The following is a 26,686-nucleotide window of genomic DNA, read 5'->3' as shown; positions in this document are numbered from 1 at the left end:
TAATAGATTGAATGATAAATCCATGTCCTGTCTTCATTTTCCACAAAGAAGTAGACGAAACGTCAAAAGTCTAGTCTTGGTTTAACTTTTAAACTGAAAAACTGGTTTGCCTTGTGTGTGTGTGTGTGTGTGTGTGTGTGTGTGTGTGTGTTAAGAGTTAAAATCTCTCATCAGTGCTAACTTGATGTCGGCATTTTTGTTGTATATGTAATCTATACACACATAGACTAAACTGCCCCATCTGTGACCGAAGGTGTATTGACTGTCATCAACCATCCTTATTGATTAACCCAATCGATCGTGGCTACAGTACGCTACATACACGAATACCTGTTTCAGTGCTGCCATCGATCGATCCGTAGCCTTCGTGGGTGCCCAACACACAACGTTCATTAAACCTGTGCACACAATTAATTAATTGTCCAGTTGAGGACTGCGTGCCATTTTGTGTTCTGTTGGTCACACAACGCCAGCGTCAAGTTTCAGGTTGACTTACACTGTCGCACAGGACGTTAGAAACAGTTCTGACGGAGAAGTGAGAGGTACGTCGGTTCATTCATTCATTTGTGTATTTATTCATTTATATTTGATTATTCATTCATTCATATACTCAATCATTTCATGTTTATTCCTGTTTTATTCGTCTATTTGTTTATCTGTGTATCTATGTGTTTATGTATGTATTTATCTATCAATCTATTTTCGTCTATCCATCTATCGTTCACTTTTCTGTTCGTGTGTTCATTTATCATTCTGTTTATTTATCTATTCGTTTGTTTATGTTGATAATTTTGTCATTTGTCCTTGATTAACTATTGAAGTTTTTGTATGCATTATATATTTCCTGCTTTAAAATTGCAGCTAACCAGCCGCTAACAAATACACATTTCCCTGCAGTTAATGAGTCGCATGATTGTTTACTTGTCCCATGTTGGGTAGGGCTTAACAAAGCCAGGCTTGATGCCCTTTATCAGCGAGCGAAACGCATGATTTTTGTGTGCTCCCTTCTGATTGGTCGGACTGGAGAGTCGGAAGTTGGGATCGACTTTACTTTTTGGTTTGAGAGAGAGAGAGAGAAAGAGAGATGTGAGCATAAAATTTGTAGAGAGAATGCTGTAGGATGAATGTATCTAAAATTTGAAGTGCCAGACTGTTGAGTACCAGCGACCCTCCTTCTGGTATTTCTTTAGCAGGCTCCCTCCTTGAGTTTTGGTTCTACGTCTGAGCTCGTCTTTTATCGATATGTCTAGATCTAAAATGATGTTTAATTTTTGAAGTTGGTTAGGAATTGAACTGAATGAGAGAGCGTTAGGCTGGTGGTAAGAATGTGTTCGTGATCATATTTGTTGTTGGAAAGGGGTTCCAGAAGAATAAATGTGCAAGAAAGGAAGATAAAAATGATCTCGTTGTTGTCCTTGGTCGGAATTGGTAGCGGAAGTTGTGACTATGAGCCTGGGTATGTATTCCATTTTTATATGTAACAGAAATTTGTGACACCCTTCCCAAGCCCTTTGCGCTTCTGTACTTACGTTGTTTCTTCGAATTAAAATTGTTGAAAGCAATCGAGTGACTGTCAATGAGATGGTAAAGCTGCTTACATTATAGACAACTGTATCCGGTTCTTCAAAAAGCTTAAATGCAGATCGCCCAGTTAAACATATTCTCTGTAGGACGTATGCAGATATGCAATATACACATTTTCTTTCTTTCTTTCCTTTTTGGTTTCTTCTTTCTTCAGTCGTGCTTTATGTTTGTTTGGTGTGGGTGGGTTTTTTTCCTTCTTTTTTTTTTCCTTTCCCTTTGTCTGTCGGTTTTCGGCTTTCTTTTTTTGTCCTTCGTTCTTCCTTCGTTTTCCTTTCTTTCTTTCTGTCTAAGATCTGTTTGGTTTGTTTTATTCAGTGTGTCTCTCGTTCTCTGTCATCCCGTTTGTCTGTCTGTCTCTGTGTCTTTTTGTCTGTCTCTCTATCTCCATCTGTCTGCCTGCCGTGCCTGCCTATCTGTTTCTGTCTCTGTCTCTAACTCTGTCCGTCTGTCTTCTGTTTGTATGTCTCTGTGTGTCTGCCTCTCTTTGTGTCTCTTTGTCTCTGTCTCTGTCTCTCTTTCTCTGTCTGCCTGTCTTTGTGTCGCATTGTTTCTGTCTCTCTCTCTCTGTATCTCTGTTTCTCTCTCTCTCCCTCTCTCTCACTCACTCTCCCCCCTCTCTCTCTTTCTCTCTCTCACTCTTTCTAATGATGCTTGTGTACGGGAATACCAACAACCACGACGACAACATGATATGGTAAGTTTTAGATCAAATCATACGCGGTTTCCTATATCCTTAGAAAAAAACAACAAACCAAAACAAATAAACAGACAACCAGAAACCCCACCCTCACACACAAAAAATCAGTTAGGTCTATCGGCATTATCACAGATCGATCTCGCTTGAACTGACGCCATCTGTCCAGACCATAATTCGTTATCTTTAACAAATCAATACATTGGTGTGTTTCATGGTCGATCACAATATATACCATGCACTGTACACGTACACAAAGGACTGGGTTGGGCCTCTTACGTGATACGTTTCACAGACGTACTGAAAAAGTGCAGCACAGGTATACAGTGTAGTGTATTATGCGACGGTCCGCGTGCGCGTGTGCACGTACGCATAAACACATACTGACAAACAGGACAACACAGGCACAAGCACACATACTGAGACACACTCGCGCACGCCCGCGCGTGCGCAAACACTCTTACACACGCACACACACACACACACACACGCATGCATGCATGTATGCATACATACGCACACATACATACACACACAACCACCTACACTCATGCGCACACGGGGTACTATACACGTGCTCTCTCTCTCTCTCTCTCTCTCTCTCTCTCTCTCTCGCACACACACACACGGCGCGCACGCACGCACCCCCCCCCCCCCCCCCCCCCCCCCCCACACACACTTGCATGCCGCGGTACATACGCACGCATACATACACGCACAACCACCTGCAATCCCACCCACCCACAAACACTAGCGTACGAGTGCGCGCTTTCGCCGCATCCGAACCCTCACACCCAGAAACACACCCTGAAAGGTGCTCATGTACCACCGGCAGTAAACAAATTAATCAGTTAGGAACTTGTAAGTTCATACGCTGTTAATTCAGTATAACTAGATTAAATTTGGAGACGGTATTTAAACTAAAATTTAAAAAAAATTTAAATCATGCTGAACAAATTAAATTTGGTCAGAATGATGACTTTATACATACAGACAGATAGATAGACAGATAGACAGACAGACAGACAGACATATTTTGTGTGTATAAATAGACAGACAGGCAGGCAGACAGATAGATAGACAGCCAGACAGATACACAGATAGACAGATAGATTTTGTGTGTATAGATAGACAGACAGATAGATAGACAGACAGATAGATATATATACAGACATACAGCCAGACAGATAGATAGACAGCCAGACAGACAGATAGACAGACAGACAGACAGACCAGTCAGTAAATATCGGATGGAAAAGCACATGACACCCCCCCTAGTCCCCGTGTTACAGACGATGGGGAGACGAGCGGTGGACACGACCATCAGCCTGATGGTGTCGGTGTTCGTGGTGTCCGTGGTGATGTACACGTTGGTCTACACCGTGGTGAACGTGCCGGTGCAGGAGAACAAGCGGGAAGTGAACCGAGCCGGGGAGGACGTGGAGCAGCAGCAGAGGAACAGCTCCACCCGTGAGGCTGTGGCCACGGAGCTGCCTCTGTGTCCCCGGAAACCAGAGTTCTTCAGTGAGTGTCTGTGGGACACGGACTGAGGAAAGGAGGTGTGGGAGAGGGGGTCGGGGGGTGGGTGGGTGGGTGGGGGTTGACGGCATATACAACAGCAGGCCACGGTATTAGTGGGAGAAGACAATGCCCAACGGTTGTTGATGGCACACCCGTCATTAAAGCATGATGTTAGCGTGATCCGAATTTGGCGGCACATGCAGCAATTCACAGGCATGATATTGTTGTGATCACAACTGACGGCAATACAACATCAAAAGCACGAAATTAGTGTGGTCATAACTGATGGCACATACAACATCAAAAGCACGAAATTAGTGTGGTCCTAATTGACTGCGGCACATGCAACAAGAGCACGAAATTAGTGTGGTCATAATTGATGGCACATACAACATCAACAAGCATGGTATTAGTGTGGTCATAATTGACGGCACATACAACATCAAAAGCACGAAATCAGTGTGGTCCTAATTGACTATGGCACATACAACATCAAGAGCACGAAATTAGTATGGTCATAATTGATGGCACATACAACATCAAAAGCACTAAATTAGTGTGGTCCAAATTGACTACGGCACATACAACATCCAAAGCACGAAATTAGTGTGGTCCAAATTGACTATGGCACATACAACATCCAAAGCACGAAATGAGTGTGGTCACTGATAATTGGCGGCACATACAACATCAACAAGCATGGTATTAGTGTGGTCATAATTGGCGGCACATACAACATCAAAAGCACGAAATTAGTGTGGTCCTAATTGACTATGGCACATACAACATCAAAAGCACGAAATTAGTGTGGTCATAATTGGCTGCACATACAACATCAAAAACACGAAATTAGTGTGGTCCTAATTGACGGCACACACAACATCAAAAGCACGAAATTAGTGTGGTCCTAATTGACGGCACACACAACATCAAAAGCACGAAATTAGTGTGGTCCTAACTGACGGCAATACAACATCAACAAGCATTGTATTAGCGTGGTCATAATTGACGGCACATACATCATTAACAGGCATTATATAAGTGTGAGCAGATCTGATGGCACATGCACGGTTAACAGGCATGATATAAATGTGAGCAGACAGTACCAAAATTTCCTCTTTTTCTTTCTTTCTTTCTTTTTTTTCAAACCAATCTTGGTTTTTCTGTATTCTTTAGTGGACTAGATAAGTAAAATACAAGGCATCTAAATTGCCCATGTATGTAGCATTTACCTTTGCATTGCATTAAGTTCACAGACTGTCCAAAGATAGTTGGTACGGTGGAAGACCAATGTCATTATTTCAGTCTGACCATGATTTTAGACATTGGTGTGACAGGAATGGGTCTGTGTATATCTATCCGTGTTTGACGGGATGTGTGTTACAGTTGTGGTTGGCACGGCATGTATGGCCAATTTGTGTGTGTTGATGTTGGTTTTAGAAGGATGGGCATCTTACTGTGTGTGACTTGCGTCCGTACATAGATTCTGTTTGATTTTTTATATTGATTCGAGAAAGGATGGGCATCTAATTGCGTGTGACTTACGTCCGTATCTTTGTTTATTTCTGGTTTGAGAAGGATGGGCGTCTAATTGCGTGTGACTTGCGTCCGTATCTTTGTTTATTTCTGGTTTGAGAAGGATGGGCGTCTAATTGCGTGTGACTTGCGTCCGTATCTTTGTTTATTTCTGGTTTTAGAGGGATGGGCATCTAATTGTGTGTGACTTGCGTCCGTATCTTTGTTTATTTCTGGTTTTAGAGGGATGGGCATCTCTAATTGTGTGTGACTTGCGTCCGTATCTTTGTTTATTTCTGGTTTTAGAGGGATGGGCATCTCTAATTGTGTGTGACTTGCGTCCGTATCTTTGTTTATTTCTGGTTTTAGAGGGATGGGCATCTAATTGTGTGTGACTTGCGTCCGTATCTTTGTTTATTTCTGGTTTTAGAGGGATGGGCGTCTAATTGCGTGTGACTTGCGTCCGTATCTTTGTTTATTTCTGGTTTTAGAGGGATGGGCGTCTAATTGTGTGTGACTTGCGTCCGTATAGTTTGTTTATTTCTGGTTTGAGAGGGATGGGCATCTAATTGCGTGTGACTTGCGTCCGTATAGTTTGTTTATTTCTGGTTTGAGAGGGATGGGCGTCTAATTGCGTGTGACTTGCACCTGCGTGTTTGTTTACTGATATTGGTTTGAGAAGGATGGGAATCTTAGTGTGTGTGACTTGCGTCTGTATGTTCGTTTATTCAATTGGTTTGAGAAGGATGGGCATCTAATTGTGTGTGTGACTTGCGTCTAACTGCGTGTCTAACTGCGTGTGGCTTGCATCCATACTGACATATTTGGAATGATTTCATTATGTTTCTTTCTTTCTTTCTTTGTTTTTTCCCTCTCCCCATTGTAGTCAGCAAGGTTCAGATCAACGCGACGCCCGTGACTAACTTCAACGAGTTGAACCACGCCTTCCCGGAGCTGCAGACGGGCGGGCGGTTCGTGCCGAAGACCTGCAAGTCTCGCCAGAAGATGGCCGTGCTCTTCCCCTACAGGGACCGGGAGCGGAACCTGTTCCTGGTGCTCAACAACCTCATCCCCTTCCTCATGGCTCAGAACATTGAGTTCCAGGTGTTCATTGTTGAGCAGGTGGGTGTTTAAAGCCCCCCTTTCTCAATATCTGAAGGCCAGATTTGGTATTGACAAAGTATTTCAGTCCAGAGAAAATTGATTAATAAACCGTGCACACACACACACACACACACACACTGATTCACACACACACACACACTCACACTGATTCACACACACACACACACACACACACACAGAGCACACGCGCGCGAACTCGGGTACAATTTTCAGAGGCGCAGTGGCAGAATCGGTTACGGGGCGTCAAGTTGGACTTCTGATCCAGTGTTCCCCGGTGATCATGCAGGCCAGGTTCGAGGCCCCGCGGTTTCGGCATGGTGTTGTGCCCTTTGGAAAGGCGCCGCACTTGTCTCCCATTTTTCTCGCTCCACTGACCAGCCGCCGGGTGTGAACTGACTTATTGTCACACTTCTCGCTCCATCCAGGTGTGAATGGGTACCCGACTTTGTATACACACGCAGAAGATCAAATGCGCACGTTAAACATCCTGAAATCGATGTCAGTGTTCGGTGGGTTATGCAGGGAAACGAGAACATACCCAGCATGCACTGACTCCCCCGAAAACGGAGTATAGCTGCCTACATCATGGCGGCGTAATTAAACAAAACGGTCACACACGTAAAATGGTACATGTCTGTCTGAGTGTGTATGTGTGCTGCTTGCCTGAAACTTGATCTGATCGAACTGAATGTTGACTGACACAGGAAATGAATGACGAGCGCCCAATGGCAGCCGTAGGTAGGCTGTCGTGCGGCAAATGACCCCGAGTTTGTAAAGCGCTTGGAGATTTGTCTCCGACCGAGGGCAGGCGCTATATAAGTATCCATATCCTTCAGTTCATACCTGACTGACTTCATTTGTGGAGGTTAAAACGGTCAGTGGAACTGAAGAGAAAGGCTTAGGCCACGCCTTCCTGTTCTGAGCTCGCATGGACCATATATAGCAGATGTGTGTGTATGTGTGTGTGTGTGTGTGTGTAATAAAACAAAGCTAAGTTGAAAACCAACACCTATTTTGTAAAAAAAAAAAAAAAAAATCCTGATCCTGACGCAGCTTGGTCACAGACAACACTTATAACAAGTGACGTAATGCTATTTTTACGTCATCTTTCTGACCTTACATGATGTATTCTACTACGTAAAGTTATCATGTTCTAAATATTCCTTCAATTGTCTATGTACACATCACTCTTTTTCACTCTCACTCTCTCTCTCACTCTGTATCTCAGTGATCGTGTGTAACCACCACCACGACAAACCAGACTGGTAACTCCACGAATTAGAGTTCACAATGAAAACCCATGGATATCGCTTCTCAAGTTCAGTCCAACAAAAACTGTCCCAAGATCCGCATATCCAGAACAGTTTTCTTTTTAGCTCCTTCACTTTGTTGACCTGCTCCAACGCTGTCACGTGTAAAAAGCTGAGGTTGTCGTCAGAAGGGTGAGGGGTGGAAGAAACAGTGACATGGACACTGTGACTGATACGGATACACTGCCCCAATGACCTTTAACTTGAAATGCTCAGTGATGGTGTGAAACCTTTCATGACCAGAATCCTACGAAATCAACTTATCACCGACGGTTTCAGGTGCCTTGGTTTGACTTCAACAAGTGCATGATCATCAACATCGGGTTCGTTGAGGCGCTGAAGGTGGAAGATTTCGATTGTTTCGCCATTCACGACACTGACTTTGTGCCCAAGGATTATCGAAACTATTACTACTGCGGCCAGCAGCCGCGCCACATGGTGGTCGATCGAAGCGACAGAGCCAAGAGAGGGTAAGTAACTCTGTCTGCACGTGGTCCAGGGCAGGAAATGACGACGAAGATTGTCACGTTTGTTTTGTTAAGTTGTCTCTCTTTAGTTCAGTCACTTTGTTGTTGTTCGTCGTCGTCGTCGTCGTCGTCGTCGTTATCAGTATCGTTGTTGTCGCAGAAATCGTTGCTGGTCATCATCATCATCGTCATCATTATCATCAACATCCAGATTTGCCCCCTTCATCTTCACCAATTTACAAATTCCATTATCATTATTATCAAATCATCATGATCAAGTCTTCTCGCTGATTTCTAAATTGTCATTTTCTTGCACGTGCTTGACAAGACTCTTTTTTTTCCCCATTTCAAATGCTAATTTATCTCTAAAGTAAGAAAGCCTCCTTTTACTCCAGCTCTATCCATATCCCGCTCCCCGGTCATCTCTCTCTCTCCTTCTCCTCCTCCTCCCCCTCCTCCTTCTCCCCTACCTCTTCCGCCTCCTCCTCCTCTTTCCTCCCCCTCTGCCTCCTCCTCTTCCGCCTCCTCCTCTTCCGCCACATCCTCCTCCTCTTCCAGTACCCCCCTCCTCCTCCTCTTCCTTTTCCTCTTCCTCTTCCTCCTCCTCCTCCTCTGTCCTCCTCAAGTTCTTCTTCCTCAAGTACTTTTTTTTTTCATGTACTCAGGGCTCTGTGGAAGAAAGCATATACAATTGCTTATCTCATTACCTCAGTGAAATAAATTTAGTTCACTAATCTCCAGCTCAACCCCCACCCCATCCTTCCCTGGCATCTCTTTCTCGTCTTTCCACACACTATCGAAAGATACCATGGATTTACATTCGAATATGAACTGATAAACACCACACCACCCCCAAACCTCCACCGCCGGCGTTTTCGGTTTTGCTGTTGTTGTACAGCACTGAAGGAAGAATTACGCGCGCGTGCGTGTTTGTGTGTGTGTGTGTGTGTGTGTGTGTGTGTGTGTGTGTGTGTGTAGGAGGAGGAGGAGGAATTTTGTTTAATGTCCCGTCACATACTAGAATATAGGTGATTGAAGACATCAGTCTTATACATTTGAGTATAATCATGTGTGTGTATGCATGTGTGTGTGTTTGTGTGTGTGTGTGTGTGTGTGTGTGTGTGTGTGTGTGTGTGTGTGTGCGTGCTTGTGTGTGTGTGTGTATGCGCGCGTGCTTGCGTACGTGCGTGTGTGTGTGTGTGTGTGTGTGTGTGTGTGCGCGTCAGTGCTTGCGTGCGTGCGTGCGTGTGTGTGCGTGTGTATGTGTATGTGTGTGTGTACGTTCGTGCAGCCTGGGGTACTACCGTTATTTCGGGGGAGCGATCCTGGTGTCCCGTGAGCAGTGGGAGAACATCAACGGCTGCTCCAACCAGTACTGGGGGTGGGGCAATGAGGATGACGACATGTACATGAGGTCAGTCACCCGGCCAGCAGCAGCAGCAGCAGTAGTAGTAGTAGCAACAGCAACAGCAACAGCAGCAGCAGCAGCAACAGCATTAATAGCACTGAGCAGCATCTGTAGTACTAGTAGTAGTAGCAGCTGCAGCAGTAGTAGTAGCAGTAGCAGCAACTGTAGTAGTAGTAGTAGTAGTAGTAGTCAGAAGTAGCAGAAGCAGCAGCAGTAGCAACAGTAACAGCAGCTACAACAGCAGCTTCCGCATTCGTAGCGCTGAGCAGCAACTGAAGCAGCAGTAGTAGTAGCAGCAACAGCAGTAGCAGTAACATTAGTAGCAGTGAGCAGCAGCTGTGGTAGTAGTAGCGGCTGCAACACCAGCAGGCCTAATAGTAGTAGTAACACCAGCAGTAGTAGTAGTAGTAGTAGTAGCACTGAGCAGCAACAGTAGTAGTAGTAGTCGTTGTCGTCGTCGTCGTCGTTTATTTTGCATTGTCGAACCTCTGAAAGCACAGTAGCAGTCGTGGTAGTTGTAGTATACTTAGTGCTGGTAGTGTTCTATTGGTGCGACCTTCAGTTTATCAGTAGCGCTTTCACACCTCTCGAAGCGCAGCAGCAGCTGCAGCAACAGTAGTAATAGTGGTATATTTATATAGCGCTTTCAAACTTATGAAAGCGCCGGCTTTACAATAAATTGACATGTGAGTTCAGATACAAAAAAGTTCACAAGAACACCCGCCGTGCACACACACGCACACACGCACACGTACGCATACACTGACGCACCCCCACCCCCACCCCTCCCTCATACACACACACCGGCGCACGCACGCACACACACACACACACACACACACACACGCACACACACACACACACACACACACACACACACACACACACTGACTTACACACACACACACGGACAGTTTCAGTCTCTTCTCTTTAACGTTGTAAGTCATGCCTTTTACCAAAGCCTTTTATCTTATACCACTATCATACCAGATCAAGACAAGACAAGACAGTGATAAGAAACAGTCAAGGGAGAGCTGGACAGTACAAGGTCTCCAGAGAAGAGGCCCCTCCACAGTCAAGTGTTTCGGCCCTTAACTCACTCAGTACGGCCAGTCCTCTCTTCTCCTCTACACAGACCCCTCGGATGTCCAGTGGGTGTCTGAATGACCCAGCCTTTAGCTTCCGTCGTCAGAATTGTGGTATTCTCTGTCAACATTCACCTCTTCAGTATAAGAGCCTTCCGCTTGCACTATTTTGATGATGGTAATTGGGGTGAAACGCTGTTAACGTCGTCCCTTTCGCCGTTCGTATCGAGAGAGTTAACTCCCTACATTCTAAGGGGGCCGGGCCGCACCCAGGTCATGACTCCTGGATGCCCTTGTATTGTCGCCTTTTCTTCTTCTTTTTTTTTCCCTGCTGAAACTCAGTCATACAAAAACATTAATGGGAAACACCGTTAAAATGGCAACAACTACTAGTCGGTTGAGTGGATACATTTGGAGGAGAGAGAGAAAAACAAAAACGAACGAAACTTAAAACCTTTATGATGCAACATGTTAAAGATTTTGTCCTGTATAGCAGTTCCCAGTGTCTCTTAATGAACAAAGCTTTGGATTTAGCCTTGAGTCCCCGCGTTTTCATGTTCCAGGTTTATCGCAGAAGGTTACACTATCACACGCTATCCCATCAAGATCGGAGCATACCTGGCTTTTGAGCACGAGACACAGTCAAAGAACATGAACAGGTAATAAACGAATGTCCAGTAGTGCACCTCAACAGGAAAGAACAGGTTTCAGTGCGTGCTCAGTTGAGTGCGTGCCACGGCCTGTGCTTGCGTGCATGGGTGTGAGTGTGCATACTTGTATGTGTGTGTGTGAGAGAGAGAGAGAGAGAGAGTGTGTATGTGTGTGTGTGATCATCATAATCACCATCACAACCACCACCATCCATCCCCCAACCACCATCATCATCACGTGACCATCATCATATTCATATTCACCCACTGTGCACGATGACAGTAGGCGCTGTAGCAGAATCAGTTAAGCGTTGGTTGGACTCCAGAGATCACCCGACTTCGAGGCCGCTACGTTTCGGCATGGTGTTGTGTCCTTGGGAAAGACACTTATATCCGATTTTCCTCACTCCACCCAGGTGTGAATAGGTAGGCCTACCCTCTTCGGCCACGGAGGGTTAAAACGGCGGAAGGCAGGAGACGATTGCGCCCCGCGGCTTATCCTTTGACACAGTGGCTTATCCTTTGACACAGTGGAGTGTTGGCCCAGTGGTAACGCGTCCGCGTTGGAAGCGAGAGAATCTGAGCGCACTGGTTCGAATCCCTCAATCGCCAGTATTTTCTCTCCCTCCACTAGACTTTAAGCGGTGGTCTGGACGTTAGTCATTCGGATGAGACGATAAACCGAGGTCCCCGCGTGTGATAAACCGAGGTCCCGTGTGCAGCATGCAGTAAGCGCATGTCACGGTAAAAGAACACACGGCAACAAAAGGGTGGTCCCTGGCAAAATTCTCAGTGTAGAAAAATCCACTTCGATAAGAAAAAATAAGCCAGAATGCATGCAGAAAAAAAAAAGTGGGTGGCGCTGTCAGTGGGGAGCTGGGGGAGAGCAGCCCGAATTTCACACAGAGAAATCTGTTGTGACAAAAGAGTAATACAGAACAATACAATACAGTGATGGTGATGGACTGAATCTCCCATCGGACCGACAGGTGAGTAGGCAGGCAGGCAGGCTTATTTGTCGGTGTGTGTCCTCATATGGGAGAACAGGCCGAATACAACACAGTGGATGTGAATATTCACTGCTCCAATGGCCGTAAAAGGCTACGGGAACTTTAACTTTTCCTCAACAGTTGACGACGATGCAGCGTCAGTACTCCTGGTGTTTCAGGAAGGAGCTGTTCGGGTCCAACACGGAGCGGATGCACGAGGAGGGGCTGAACACTGTGAAGTACGACGTGCTGCACTACAACAAGACCAACGTGGTCACCTGGATGATGGTGGAGCCCTTCAAGCCCAACGACACCGACACCGGGGCTGCTGCTGCCGCCCCTCCTGCCTCCGTGTGATGAGGGGGTGGGGGTGGATAGATGTGGTGGTGGTGGTGATGGTGGTTGTGATGATAGTCATGATGAAGATGATGATGATGATGATACCAGCAGTACATTTGCACATCGTTGTCAGGTCCCTTTCTTGTAATTGAAAGTGCTTTATAATAACAGGTCAGTCAGTCACACACACACACACACACACACACACACACACACACACACACACCGGAAATGGGGCGTCTTCACACACACACACACACACACCGGAAATGGGGCGTCTTGATTATCAATGGAGAGACTGCTTGAAAAGGGAACGTTTTCGGAGTTTGTTCTTGCGTGGTTTTCTTCCCTTCAAATGCAGACTATCCCTGAACCGACCGGCAGTTATTATGGTTGATATAACTGATCATGAGTACAAAGCCAAATATGTTTCGTATTTTGTATTACTGTATGAAATATGTAAAAATTTGCATGTACCCCCGCGGGGCTTCCTGAAATAAACGTGTGTGTTCTCGTCTTGTCTTGTTCATCTGCTCTTCATGATGAAGGATTTAAGTTGTTTGTAGGGGTTTTTTGTTGTTGTTTTATTTATTTATTTATTTATTTATTTTTTATCTCTCTCTCTCTTTCTGCATATCAAGGTCAGTCCAAAACAATTCTACTTTTGTTTCAGTGGACCACAACTCCCCGATATAACTCTTTTGCGTGGGATTTTAACCCCGCAAACAACAACAACGACAACATAAATAAATTACAAAACAATTCTACTTTTGTTTCAGTGGACCACAACTCCCCGATATAACTCTTTTGCGTGGGATTTTAACCCCGCAAACAACAACAACGACAACATAAATAAATTAACCCTGCAGGTTATGCAGTCACGCTCCATTTTCGGGTAGTAGAGGCATGCTGCGTGTCTACATGTTTCCCATGAACCGACGGGAAGTTGTCATGAGTTTTGGAATATTTTACGTAGGTTGTTGATACTCTGCATGCATTTCTTCTTTTTCTTCTTCTTCTTCTTCTTCATCTGATTCTTGGTTTATTGTCTATTCACTACAAGGTGATTTGTTTTAGTTACGTACGCATTCATTCATTTATACATTTCAGCACACGCATAGGGGATTAAGGTTCTGTAGCAGGTCTTGCAGGTATGTCAGTTGATCTGGAGGACTTGGTATATCTCTGCTCACCATCCACCAGATACCTCACCGTCGGATTCGAACCGTGCACTTCACCTGACCCGTGGGTTACAACTGATGCAGCGCACAAACCACTCGATTATCGCTGCGGCACGTGAATCCGACAATATTTTTTAAGCGAATTAACTTAAGGCGTTCAATGCCGTTGGCTTGTTACACTAAGTTTTCTTCTTCTTCTTTGTGTGTGTTTTCGCTGCTAAACAGATGAATTTTCTTTTATGCATGTTTTCGCTGTCAATAGTAGACTCGGACAGATTTTTTTGATTACTTTTTTTATGATTTGCTGTTCGTATGGATGGCCGGCGTAGACGATGTCTTCCCACTGACAAAACTGTTGAATTATTAAAACACGTATGCCTAGCACACTTGATCCTCATTCATTCGTGGGGATCTGCTCCTGCAACCTCTTTTCTTTTCAAAGCAGATAGTGTGGTGTAGCGTATATGGATCAGTACTTGACTCAGCGTGGAGTGATGGCCTAGAGGTAACGCGTCCGCTTTGGAAGCGAGAGAATCTGAGCGCTCTGGTTCGAATCACGGCTCAGCCGCCGACACTTTCTGCCCCTCCACTAGACCTTGAGTGGTGGTATGGACGCTAGTCATTCGGATGAGACGATAAACTGAGGTCCCGTGTGCAGCATGCACGTAGCGCACGTAAAAGAACCCACGGCAGCAAAAGGTTTGTTCCTGGCAAAATTCTGTAGAAAAATCCATTTCGATAGGGAAAACAAATAAAACTGCACGCAGGAAAAATTTTTTTTTTGAAAAAGGTGGCGCTGTAGTGTAGCGACGCGCTCTCCCTGGGGAGAGCAGCCCGAATTTCACACTGAGAAATCTGTTGTGATAAAAAGAAATACAAATACGATTTGAAACTGACCTCCTTGGAACTGGAGCTAGAACTTATACTGTACAGTCTTATCCGGCAGCAGAGCCTTTGCCATGTCATCGAAAACATCATGTCATTAGTGCGATTAGTAATGGCATCGCAATCTTTATCTGAAAGAAATAATAATTCGATGAAGGTCTACAATGATTATGGACACATTCCTCAAGATCTGACCAGCGTGTAGTTGGGTTTATTCGTAGGTTGGGCATCTGTTCCCTTATTTCTCTTTTAAATTTTTATTTATTTATTTATAACCAGATGTTGTGTAGCATGGATATTCATCATTCAGTCCACACACTTTGACACTCATTGAAACTGAAATTCAGATGTTAGACTGGGATGTTTGACCGTGTAGTATATAATTATACACATAAAATGTTGTGATATCAGAGGCATCTTTTTTTCTGGCATAGGTTTAAAAGAAATAAACGAATGTTAAAAAAAAAGAAAAAAGAATGAATTAACAAAAAACATGTCATGTTGTACTGTCACTTTGTTATGTGACAATTCTGGATGGGTATGTGTCATCTGTGTGTGTGTGTGTGTGTGTGTGTGTGTGTGTGTGTGTGATCGCATGCTTGCATACGACGGTGTAGTAGTTTGTGTGTGTGTGTGGGCGCATGTGTCAGTGAGAGAGAGAGAGAGAGAGAGAGAGAGAGAGAGAGAAGTTTAGATATACATGTATGTATAATCATAACCGTCCCCCGATGCAGCATTCCTGGGACAGTTGCATCGTGGCAGTCCCTCTGCCCACTTAAATTGTCCCATGTGAAGCCACGATGGACTATAACTGAGCCACACCCCTGCCCCCCGGGCACAACTTTCCCCGGATAGTTTCACAGCTGACTTTATTTCATCTGTAATGGGGGAATACGGTGGGGGTGCGGGAGAGGGGTGGGGGGATGTGTGTGCGCGGAGGTATTTCGACGTTAAACGTGACTGTAATTAACTCACTGCTAGTATGGGCCCTTTAAAGTGAGCTCAGGTCAACACTGGGCACGTGTCAGTGCCTCAAATGGCTGTTAGTGTATTCAGTGAAAGATCAATCAGAAGTAGAGCATATATTATGCAGTCTGCATACTTCAAATCATCTGTCGATTTTTTTAATAACATTAAAGAATATAGGCTATAGGTATACCTGTTTCTATGAAGTGGCACAAAACCTCATTCGCAGCATGAGGAGGCGTTGAAGGGCTGTCATTAATGGAGGCTTACAGCAGGGGCCACACCCACAAATATGTATATATCTATTTTTAGACCAGTGGGTCACACCACGAACTTCTAAATAAAATGGTTCTGTATATGTCCGTGGGGTCATACTTGTTAGTGATTGTTCATTTTATGTCATTTGTTCAATACCGTAAGCTCATTAACTCACTCAGTACGGCCAGTCCTCTCTTCTCCTCTACACAGACCCCTCGGATGTCCAGTGGGTGTCTCAATGACCCAACCTTTAGCTTCCGTCGTCAGAATTGTGGTATTCTTTGTCAACATTCACGTCTTCAGTATAAGAGCCTTCCGCTTGCAATATTTTGATGATGGTAATTGGGGTGAAACGCTGTTAACATCGTCTCTTTCGCCGTTCGTATGGAGAGAGTTAATCGAATAAGTTAGCCCTTTCCTCCCATACCTTGTACATGGTTGATTTTAGGGTTTGCCTCTCCCTCTCTCTCCCCCTCTCCCTCTCTCTCCCTGTCTCTCTCTCTCTCTCTCTGCGTGGACAATGTTAAGCCTGCCCAAGTTGAAGGGGTGAGGATCACAATGGGGCAATGTTTTCGAGCCAAGGTTTCAGGACATGCATTCTGAGCATAGTTCATGATGATTTAAGAAAACAAGATTATTTATTTTTACCTAATCTTTCAGAAAGCTGGATTGTGGAATAGATAGAGCTCCGATCGAGTTGGCAATCAGAAGTTTGTGAGTTCAAATCCCGAGCAGGCCCAAAGCTGAAGAAAAAAAAAAGTTAAGAAAATGGTTGCGTAGTAATAAACGTGAGCAGTGGTAGCTGGCTAATCACAACTGATTCGGGATATGGATGAGCATGGGTATTAGCAGTAATAGTAACAGTAGTAGTACCTCGGGATGTACAGGTGTGTATTTGTGTACACTGAGTAGTTGCAGTCGTCCAGGTCTAACTTCCTTCCTTCTGATCCCCCCGCGTCCTTCGAGCAACTAAAAACCCATATGACGTACTTTTGAGGGCAATTCAGACCTCGGGGAACGGCCCAGCAAAGACCTGGCTGAAAGTAGCCTAAATTTGGGGGAATATTGACCTCAGTCGGTGGGTATACAACTGATAGGAGAACACTATGATATGGATGATACAGATTTACTGAATATTTTGTGTGCTATATTTTTTTTTTCTACAGCACCACACGTTCGTTGTCACGAGTAAAGCCTATTTACAAAGGTGACAGATGTCCAACATCAGACAAATTACAAATTCGTGGAATCTGATGTATTTTCCATATACCGTAACTACACACACACACACACACACACACACACACACACACACACACACACACACACACACACACACACATATATATATATAGAGAGAGAGAGAGAGAGGCCGAAAAGAAAATCATATTTAAAAAAAGGGGTAAATATATATTGAATCATACAGCGTTCAGCGACTGTCCGGGAGAATGCTCCACTGACGCACTGCGCGTGGGAAAAAAAATCGGACGAAGGGGAATGATCTAAGTTGGGTTTTGTTTTGGTTTTTTTTATAGAGGCAAGTGGAATAAGAATACATGTGCTTTTTTGCCTCAGGGCAAATATAAAATGAAAATGAATCAAAATATTCACTCACAAATAACAAAGAGATGTAGAAGTAAGGACATGACATTCACATATACATTTAAACAAACACGAAGTATGTAGGACATTGATTGTGGTTGTAAATTATTCAGTAAGGCAGTGTGCATCAATAGTGGTAGACATACAACTGACTAAACTATTTGCGTATTCAGTAAGATAAATTCAAGTCAAGTAGGATTGTTGACATATTTGTCCATAAGGTGTGTGTCAGTGGCAATTTTTCTTGAATTCTTGAATGTTTTTTTTTCTGAACATTAAGATTGATTAAAATATCATTCCATAAACAGCCTCCTGAATTTGAAATGAGACTCGGGATTTAAACTCTAATCTTGGAATGAATTATGCTCCATCTTTGAGAGATAGATTTCCCACCACACTAGTCCGTCAGACCAACAAGATTAAGATCCCCATTAGACATGATTTTAACCATAAAAAACTAGTGCTTTGTTAAGTTTAAGCTTTAGTGGAAGAATATTCAACTGAAGTGTCAGTAATGCTTTCATTATACACATTCCATTTCAGCGATATATTGACCATATCAATATTTATATTTGAAAATGTTCAGTGTATCACAAATACACCCTCCATTTGGGGCTGAGAGAGAGAGAGAAGACAAGACAAAATCTTTATTATCGAGGGTAATAGATAAGCAACTGAGTAACATGCTTTGTCGTGTGTGTGTGTGTGTGTGTGTGTGTGTGTGTGTGTGTGTGTGTGTGTGTGTGTTTTATTCAGTGCACGTCATGACCACTCGATCATAAGAATGAAATCTGGAAAGAAAGAAAAAACAAACAAAAACAAGAACGCGAAAAGCAATCATCAGCTGGGTTAACTATGGCCCGTGCCGGTTTATATCCACGTAGTATAACAAAAAGAAACGAACAAAACCACTCAGCTGCATTATATGTCTATAATTTTAAGGCTGTATACAAGTAAACTACGAGTTGTTTATTAACAAGAGAGAGAGAGAGAGAATATGTGTGCAGGCACATTTTATTCACTTTGTCAATGTTGTGTGTGGCCTAGTGGTAACGCGTCCACTGAAGCGAGGGAATGTGCAGGGAACGGAATCGAATCTCACACTTGCTAGGATTTTATCGTAAGTCCCCTGCAATAGACCTTGAGTGGTGGCTGACTGGGCGAGGTCTCGATTGCAGCATGCGCTTAGCACACTTAAAAGAACCAGCGGCAACAAGAGTGTTGTCCCTGACAGACAAGATTTTGCAGAATATCCCATTTTGAGTGTAAAACACACTTGCAGACAGGAAAAAGCTAGAGTGTGTCGCGGTACTGCCGGCTGTGGTGACGCACTCACAAACAAAGAAATCTGCTGTGACAAAGACGTAATACAATACAATACAATACAATACAATACAATACAGTACTGTTTTGGTGACAGCAGACGAGGCGTCGGAGTACGCACATTTGCCAATATTAACACAAACCGGAAGTTTCTAAAACGCAGTGGCGGCGTCCGCAAGCGGCAAGGATCTTTGTTTACCAAGCTGAGGACTAAATCTTTCTCCATCTGTGTTTGTTAAAAATTACAGTTGCCAGTAATTTTGTGAACAAAAAGCAGAGGAATCAATATGTCAATCGGTGTACCAATTAAAGTTTTGCACGAAGCCGAAGGCCACATCGTCACCTGTGAGACCAGCACCGGTGAAGTCTACAGAGGAAAACTCATCGAAGCTGAGGACAACATGAATTGTCAGTTCTCAAACATAACTGTCACATTCAGAGACGGTCGTACAAGTCAGCTCGAAAATGTTTACATCAGAGGCAGTAAAATCAGATTCCTTATCTTGCCAGATATGTTGAAAAACGCACCGATGTTCAAGAGAGTGCAAGGCCGGGGTGGTGGTGCTGGCAGAGGAAAATCCGCGATTCTTAGAGCTCAAGGTGTGTATATTAATTATTATGCATTTTAAAGCTTATTAAAACATATTACTCAATACGAAACTGCTCTCCTATCAAGCTACAGGTTTTCTGATAATGGCAATTGAAGACGTCACAAACAACGGGGCACTTTTCCAAACTGCCCGCTATCAATGCATGAGTACGACTATCACAATGTAGTCTTGACTGTGTAAACCATCGTGGATCTTTTTGTTTTTCAATTAAAATTTAAGTTGCAAAAGCCATTAAAAAAATGTCACACTGTCTGTTCTGTTCAAGTTTGTAATCTGCATTGCAGCAGAATATTTTTCGATTACTTCGTAGAAATCAGGGGCAGCATTCTGGAGTTCATTCCCTTGGCTTATCTGGAGACATCCAAAATTGATGGCAGATTGAGATTCAATCAAAAAGCACAGCAGGTTTTTGTTAAGATTTTCTGGACATGACGTCATGAGTATAAATGATTTTTAAGCTCAGTTTATTCTTTATTTTGAATATTCGATGTAAGTTTGTATGTGGAATATTACATAAGATGTTGACTGGTGTGATTGATGAATGATATTAATAAAGCAGTTACTTGAATAACTTAATGTTAGAACAATAGATGTTACAACTTACACTTTAAAATTTTGAAATTAAACACTGAGATTAGAGGGAACAAAACATAAGCAAACGGGTTAGTACATTGCATTCAGAGACAGGTTTTTGCTTTGACAGCAGAATGTACGATCGCAAGCCCAAATGATACTACTTTTAGTTACAAAGAAAAATGTAAGGCCATTTATGTTTCACTTGAACTTTTTTTCTGTCAAAAATGCATTTTCACATGCAAACAGTAAAATACCATTAGAATTTAGGTTGGGGTATTAGAAGGATGGGTTTGTGTGTGTGTGTGTGTGTGTGTGTTTGTTTTTCCAATAAATTGCCTTTTAGTTTTAAGTTCTATTTATCTTTTTCTTGACTTAAGTAGTATAAAATGTATTCTATTATTCGTTTATTTTGTCCATTTTATATTCATATTTTACACAAGCCTAAGGTTGGCTTGCAAGCCGGTTGAGGCCTGATGAGCTTACGATTAGTGTTTGCTCCTTTTTCATCTTTTTTCCCCCCCACTCCCAGTATTTGATCAACATGTGGCTAAGCATTTATTAGGGCTCCCACTTTTAAGCAAATTTGTGGATTGTATTTGTAGCGAAAAGTTAACACGAGATTCAGTGGGTGGAAACATTCCAGTGAAATACACTACACTCTACAGTATAATAAAACCCTGGAGAGTGTGCATTTATGACTAGTTACAGACTTGTACAGTCATAGAGGCACGTCACATGATGTGTACTGTCAAAAGTGATAGGCTGTCTGAATTTGTGAGCAGCAAAGGAGATCGAGAGAGGCAGAACATGAACACCGCAGTTTTGTTTTTTCAACTTATTGCTTCGTAGTATATTTTTCTTATTGTGGTACTTCATTGTACATTGTTGTAGAAATGTAGGCTATCAGCTGAAGAAATGAAGGACAGCGAACTGTAAAATCCATGTTCTGCACAAAGCTCCAGCTTCCTTGTGCAATGCACCTTTCACATAATCATCTTTGTAAAATGGTATAAAAAAATTTAATATGTTGACAGATATGTAGATGTGAAAGATGTAATGGCTTTTGTTGCTTATCTAGGGGTGAGACAATGATAATGAATTCTGGGGGATTGGGCAGAATAGTCTATGTTCCACATGGTCCACCAGACTGCATTACGGTTTCTGGTTAAAAAATCTAATGATAGTTGGAACTATTAAATGAAATGTTATTGTTGTTATTGATTTCAATACTTGAACAAAAGCTCAAACAATATTTTTTTAACAAGTCATATTCTGTTGACTGATGAAACAATGAAAATGATACATGTATGATCAAATCAGAAATAATTTTACATGTTCATCACTGACGCCAAAACACACACAAAAAAATATCTTACCTGGCGACAAGTTTGTCAAATGAAAACCTGTCTTTTTTCTCATGTGTAAGAATGATTTCATTGTTTCAACGCCTCTGGTGATTTCAACACCTCTGGGGTCCACAAACTCCGGGACTTCAAGAGACTGAAGTGTTGAGGTTGCACATGTTTACTACTTTTATCTATGTTGTTCGCCTTTGGCATTGATCACATTTGGGATGAAAGTTAGATGTGCATGCGCAAGATCCAAGAGGCAGCGAAAATCTCCGGGGCTCTGTTTCAACAAGTGGCAGCTGCAAGAGCAACTGAACTGAACAAGTCTTATTTGCAAGTTAGAGTGACAACTAGCAATATTGTTTCTGTGAGACACTACTGAAACTGTGATGGTGAAATTTGTATCTGAGAAGTGCTGGCATACAGTAACATTGTATCAATGCCTTTTTCATTCCTGTACATGTAAGATTGGAGAAACTGAGTTATAGATTTATGAGAATGGCAGTAAAATAAATGTGTCAGATTGCACCATTTTGGGGACCCACATAGAATTTCAGGGATTTTTTAATTTTCCCCAGTGGGAGCCCTCATATAATATATATATATATATATATAATAATAATAATAATAATAATATCACACACACACACACACACACACACACACACACACATTGTATGGATCAGTTTGCACATTTTGATACCTTGAAACGCAGAACTCAGCACACTTGATCAGAGTTAGATTTGGTGCAGGACAGCCATAGGACATTTGATTGGTTCACCACAAACTCAGTAGGTTGTTTTGAAAATTAATGGGTCAGGAAAAACAACCCTGTATTCCCAACCCCTGTGCCCCCCATCAGTCCTATAGCCCCAAAATTTTAATTAAATTTGTACTTTGTCCATACACATGTGTGTGTGTGTGGTCAGTTCAACTTGACAGTTACTCTGACAATAAATAAATGGCAGATAAATAGGTGTGCGTGCGCAAGTGTGCATGTTTAATGAGAGAGAGAGAGAATATCAGTATGTGCTAATGTTTGCTGTGTTATCATGAGCACGGAAAATACAACACTGACTTACGCTAACTGCTCTGGATAGTGGATGTTCAATTTATCAGGGTCCAGTAGATGTACAGGAAAAAGTAGATGCAAAAGCAAAGCAGTACAGCTGAAAGACATCATATTTTCATTGTCACTGTCACTTGCATTGCTCTAATACTAGTAATAAGTAGGCCTATACCTTTGTTTTACTTTTAGGAAAGCACATTCATCTGTTTTTGGAAATCCAAATCTTCAGTTGCAAAATATCTCAAAAATTACCCAAAGTAACATGTCATGTGCCAGCATAATGTGTGCACCTGCTTGATTCTGTATTTATGCATGTATACAGGAGGAAAAAAAAATCAAAATGGACTTCAGTACATATATGTTGGGCGATGGAAAACACAAACATACCCCGAAAACAAGATATGGATGCTCAAATAAAGAAATGAAAATGGTCATGCTTGTAAAAGTGCTCTTGTGTATGTATCTTGATCAGATCTCAGTTTTACTCGAAAGAGCCATAACATGAACGAGGTATTGGCACAAGTTGCTCACAAATGCTGGATAAATCAGCATGGCACTGGTTGTTTTGGTTGTGAACAACAGCAAGAGTTGTTTTTAACAATCACAGTTATGTTGTGTCCATGTCTTTCACTTAAATCAGTAGTTTTGGAATGGTTTCCATTCCCATGTAAACTTACAAGAAGTTAAAAAACTAAGTTGAACATTTGCAAGTGTACATATGTGCAAAATTTTGTTTACACACTTGCATTATTATTTATGTGTGCAGTTGACTGTGAGTGATTTGTGCAAACGTTCAAATGTGCTCTTTTTTTTTTGTATAAACAGCGGTTCATTTGCTCCTTTGCATTGGCAGGAATACTGATAATCTGTGTAATAAAGTGGAGTGAGCTGGCAATACATGTTGTGAAGAAATCTGTGAGCCAGTGTTTCCTGTGATGTGGAAGCCGGAAACAATGGTTTTCCCATCTGAATTAGACAGTAGGTGTCTTGTTGAGGTTTGTGACTCCTTGGTTGTACATTCATGCATGTCTGAGTAACAGGTTCAGAAGTTGTGTGATCTGTCACTGAAGTTTCTGTTGTACCTATGTTGGACGAGCGCCGATGCTGCCACAGAAAAATGTTTTGAGAGGATGTCTTTTTCTATGTTAAACACACACACACAACAATTTATTACATTGTATTGCACAAGCGTGCACTCACTCTTGGGGGTGGCAGGTGGTCTAAAACCACACCATGAGAATAGCCGTAAAATTGAATAATCGCACACATGCCTGTGCATGCATACACCATGCCTGCGTCCCTGCCCCCCACTGAATTCATACTTTTTTTTGTTTTTTGCCTGTCCATGTACTTTTTTCCCCCCTGATGTTCATGGACATTTGTTGGGTCTGCATCTTTCAGTTCACATGCACGAGAAATTGAAGGGGATGTGGGAAAGTCCGGAAACAGTTCAAATTTAAGTTGAATCCGCACACTTCCACACGCACACACACACACAATCTCTTGCGCTTGTTTGCGGATCTCTTGCGCCTGTGCACGGGGTCACAGAGGTGAGAGAAAATACTTGTTTAAAGCTTGAAATGTTGATTCCTAAGTTTGTAAAACAGTTTAATTTATTTGTAATTGTCTGTTTCCAACAGCTGCCAGAGGTCGTGGTCGGGGTGGAAGAGGCGGCAACGTGTTCCAGAAGCGACGATAGAACATGCAGCTTGAAGGATGACTGGGGCGGGGCAGGCCTTTTCTTTCTTCGGTGGTGTCACGGAGCCAGTCTGTTGCTCTGGGGAGATGTTATGTGTTGTTGTGTTCATCCATCAGAACAATCTAAGGAAATGGACTTTTATTTTTATTCTCATGATTAAAGTTTCTGTTCATAGATACCATTGACATTCAGCAGTAAAATTAAATACATTTCTGAATGCGTGTAAAAGGATGTTTTGTTGTCAGGCTCTGAAACTGATGTTGTATTGGCCAATCCATATAAAATTTCATCCAGTTTCCTTTAGTTTTAAAATTAAGTTTAAGTTGCATATAATTCATGTTTTGTTGGTTTGTTTTTGTTTTTTAATGAATTTGAATTAAACAGCAAAACAACATAATTCTTTTTTCCTGATACATGTTAATTAGCCTGGAAGACTGTTTTGTATTAGCACTTTGGTGAAAAAAGAAATAAAAAGGAATCTGGCAGTTCAGGTGCGAATTATGTTTTCTGTTGGTACTATTATTGTTGATATTATTTTCAGATCAGATTGATTTGCCAAAAACATGAATTTTCTTCATATTAATATTTGTACAATTTCGAATTCTTAAGATTTTTTAAGGAAAAAATTACCCTCCTTATCCACAGAATAGTCATAATCACAGTGAAGAGATGATTCTCAAATGGTCATGGTTGTATGAAGTCCTATGAAAAAAATCAAACAATAAAATATTAATGACTCTCAAGCAGAAACAGATTCTTTCCCAGATTTTGAATAAAACAACACATTTTCATGAGAGCATATTCAATTTGTATTAATACTAACACAGATATTTTAACCAAGATGTCTTTTTTTCACCCTGCAGAAAATGTGATAAAGACTAAATTCAAAATGTAAATTTTATCCAGTGCAATGCAACACACTGCGTGGATGCTTATTATTTCTTATGCATTAGTATTTGTTTCAAGTTTCATTAAGCCACAGAATTTGGCCAGCACAACAGATCTGTTGGTCACAGATTGCACCAGTTGGTACAGAAAATCATGCCAAGTATGTTTGAAAGACACCAGAAACAAAGTCCTTTTGTTGCATGTGACTGATATGTGTTCCAATGTTGCTTAATACTATAATAATAGACTTTTGGTCTTTTTCTCCTCTTTGTAGTCTGATCCCTATGAACACTGGAAAAACGCCTTATCTTTAATCTCTTCAAAAAAAAAAAAAAAAAAGTAGTAGAAACTTATTTAAGTTATTACTTCAAATGTTACCCATCATACACTCCACTCCCCCCTATTCTAAATCAGTTGCATTGTGTTGGTATATATGAAGGTGGCAGAATGGTCAGCCTTCGCTGGCTATCGTGGGTCGTACAGGACCCAGAAGGGTATAAAAATGCAAATATCTCGGCCAATTCTTAATATTTTTATACGAAATTTCAGAAATGCTTCCTACACCTAAAAGACCAACTGTTGCCAAAAAATTTTTTAAATTCATTAATTAGTTAATGAGTAATTAAAGGTGGCGTTTTAACTACACACAGACGCTTGTGTGGCTCATGTATGACCCATGCTTTTTAATGAGGAAAGAACGTGGTCACCCCTCGAAAGCTCGCGTGGGTCATGCACGACCCATACCTGTGATTTCAGGTTTAATTTGCAATTTGCAAGGAAAATGAAGTTTTACTTTAGCCTCACTACCCCACTACTCTCCCACTACCCACCCCCCCATCCCTGCCCCGTCCCTTTCGCCTGTCTTCAGCTATAACCCCCTTCCATCCCATTCTCTAACAGCATGTACCTGTGTGACTGAATATCTTTGATCGTGCATGTAATGATGTATAGGATGCTATGAGTCATCTCTCTCTGTCTCGCTGTCTGCCCCTCTCTCTCTGTCTCTCTCTCTCTGTGTACATAAGTAGGGTTTGTATGTATGTGCATGTGGTGTTATGCGTTTGTGTGTGATTAGTTGTGTGTATGTGCGTGTGTGTGAATGCGTGAGCATGTGTTCTTCTGAGTGTATGTGTTTGTGTGAGTCTGTGTGTGCGTGTGCGAGCGCATGTGTGTGTAATCAGTTGTTAAGATATGTTTTCCTTTCTATATTTTGTTATAAGCTTTGGAGGAATATACAGGTTTTTGTCTCTTTACAAAGTATGGGTCATGCACGACCCACACAAGTTTTGGAGGAATATACAGGTTTTTGTCTCTAAAAGGTATGGGTCGTGGACGACCCACACGAGCTTCCGTGTATAGTCAAAAGCGACAGCCAGCGAAGGTTAAGACGCTCAGCTGCCAATACAGAGAGTCTGTGAGGATGTGGGTTTGAATCCTGCTTTTGCCCTTTCTCCCAAGTTTGACAGGAAAATCAAATTGAGTGTCTAGTCTTTTGGATGAGACAATAAACTGAAGTCCTGTGTGTAGCACACACTTGGTGCACTGAAAAAGAACCCATGGCAACGAGAGTGTTATCCTGGCAAAATTACGTT

The 26,686-nt window shown here is 42.3% G+C and overlaps 2 protein-coding genes across 3 annotated transcripts; both read left to right on the top strand.

Moving 5' to 3' along the window:
- Positions 1-390: 390 nt before the first annotated feature.
- LOC143288370 (beta-1,4-galactosyltransferase 4-like) lies at positions 391-13,203 on the top strand. 2 transcript variants are annotated; one of them, XM_076596769.1, is made up of 7 exons: positions 391-542; positions 3,571-3,802; positions 6,201-6,436; positions 8,029-8,219; positions 9,508-9,630; positions 11,273-11,368; positions 12,528-13,203. In XM_076596769.1, exons 2-7 carry the CDS (start codon positions 3,574-3,576, stop codon positions 12,703-12,705), a joined length of 1,053 nt encoding a protein of 350 aa, XP_076452884.1. In that variant the 5' UTR covers positions 391-542; positions 3,571-3,573; the 3' UTR covers positions 12,706-13,203. The 2 variants fall into 2 exon arrangements, with proteins under 2 accessions (XP_076452884.1, XP_076452885.1); XM_076596770.1 differs by having other exon boundaries at positions 397-542; positions 3,557-3,802.
- Positions 13,204-19,035: 5,832 nt separating this feature from the next.
- Positions 19,036-24,696, top strand: LOC143288369 (small nuclear ribonucleoprotein Sm D3-like). Its single transcript, XM_076596768.1, has 2 exons — positions 19,036-19,502; positions 24,148-24,696. Exons 1-2 carry the CDS (start codon positions 19,190-19,192, stop codon positions 24,204-24,206), a joined length of 372 nt encoding a protein of 123 aa, XP_076452883.1. The 5' UTR covers positions 19,036-19,189; the 3' UTR covers positions 24,207-24,696.
- Positions 24,697-26,686: the final 1,990 nt, after the last annotated feature.

This window comes from Babylonia areolata, chromosome 12, assembly GCF_041734735.1.
Source record: "Babylonia areolata isolate BAREFJ2019XMU chromosome 12, ASM4173473v1, whole genome shotgun sequence".
NCBI lineage: Eukaryota > Metazoa > Mollusca > Gastropoda > Neogastropoda > Buccinidae > Babylonia > Babylonia areolata.
The sequence above is the reverse complement of the archived record's forward strand: the minus strand, read 5'-3'. Positions and strand labels throughout refer to the sequence as shown.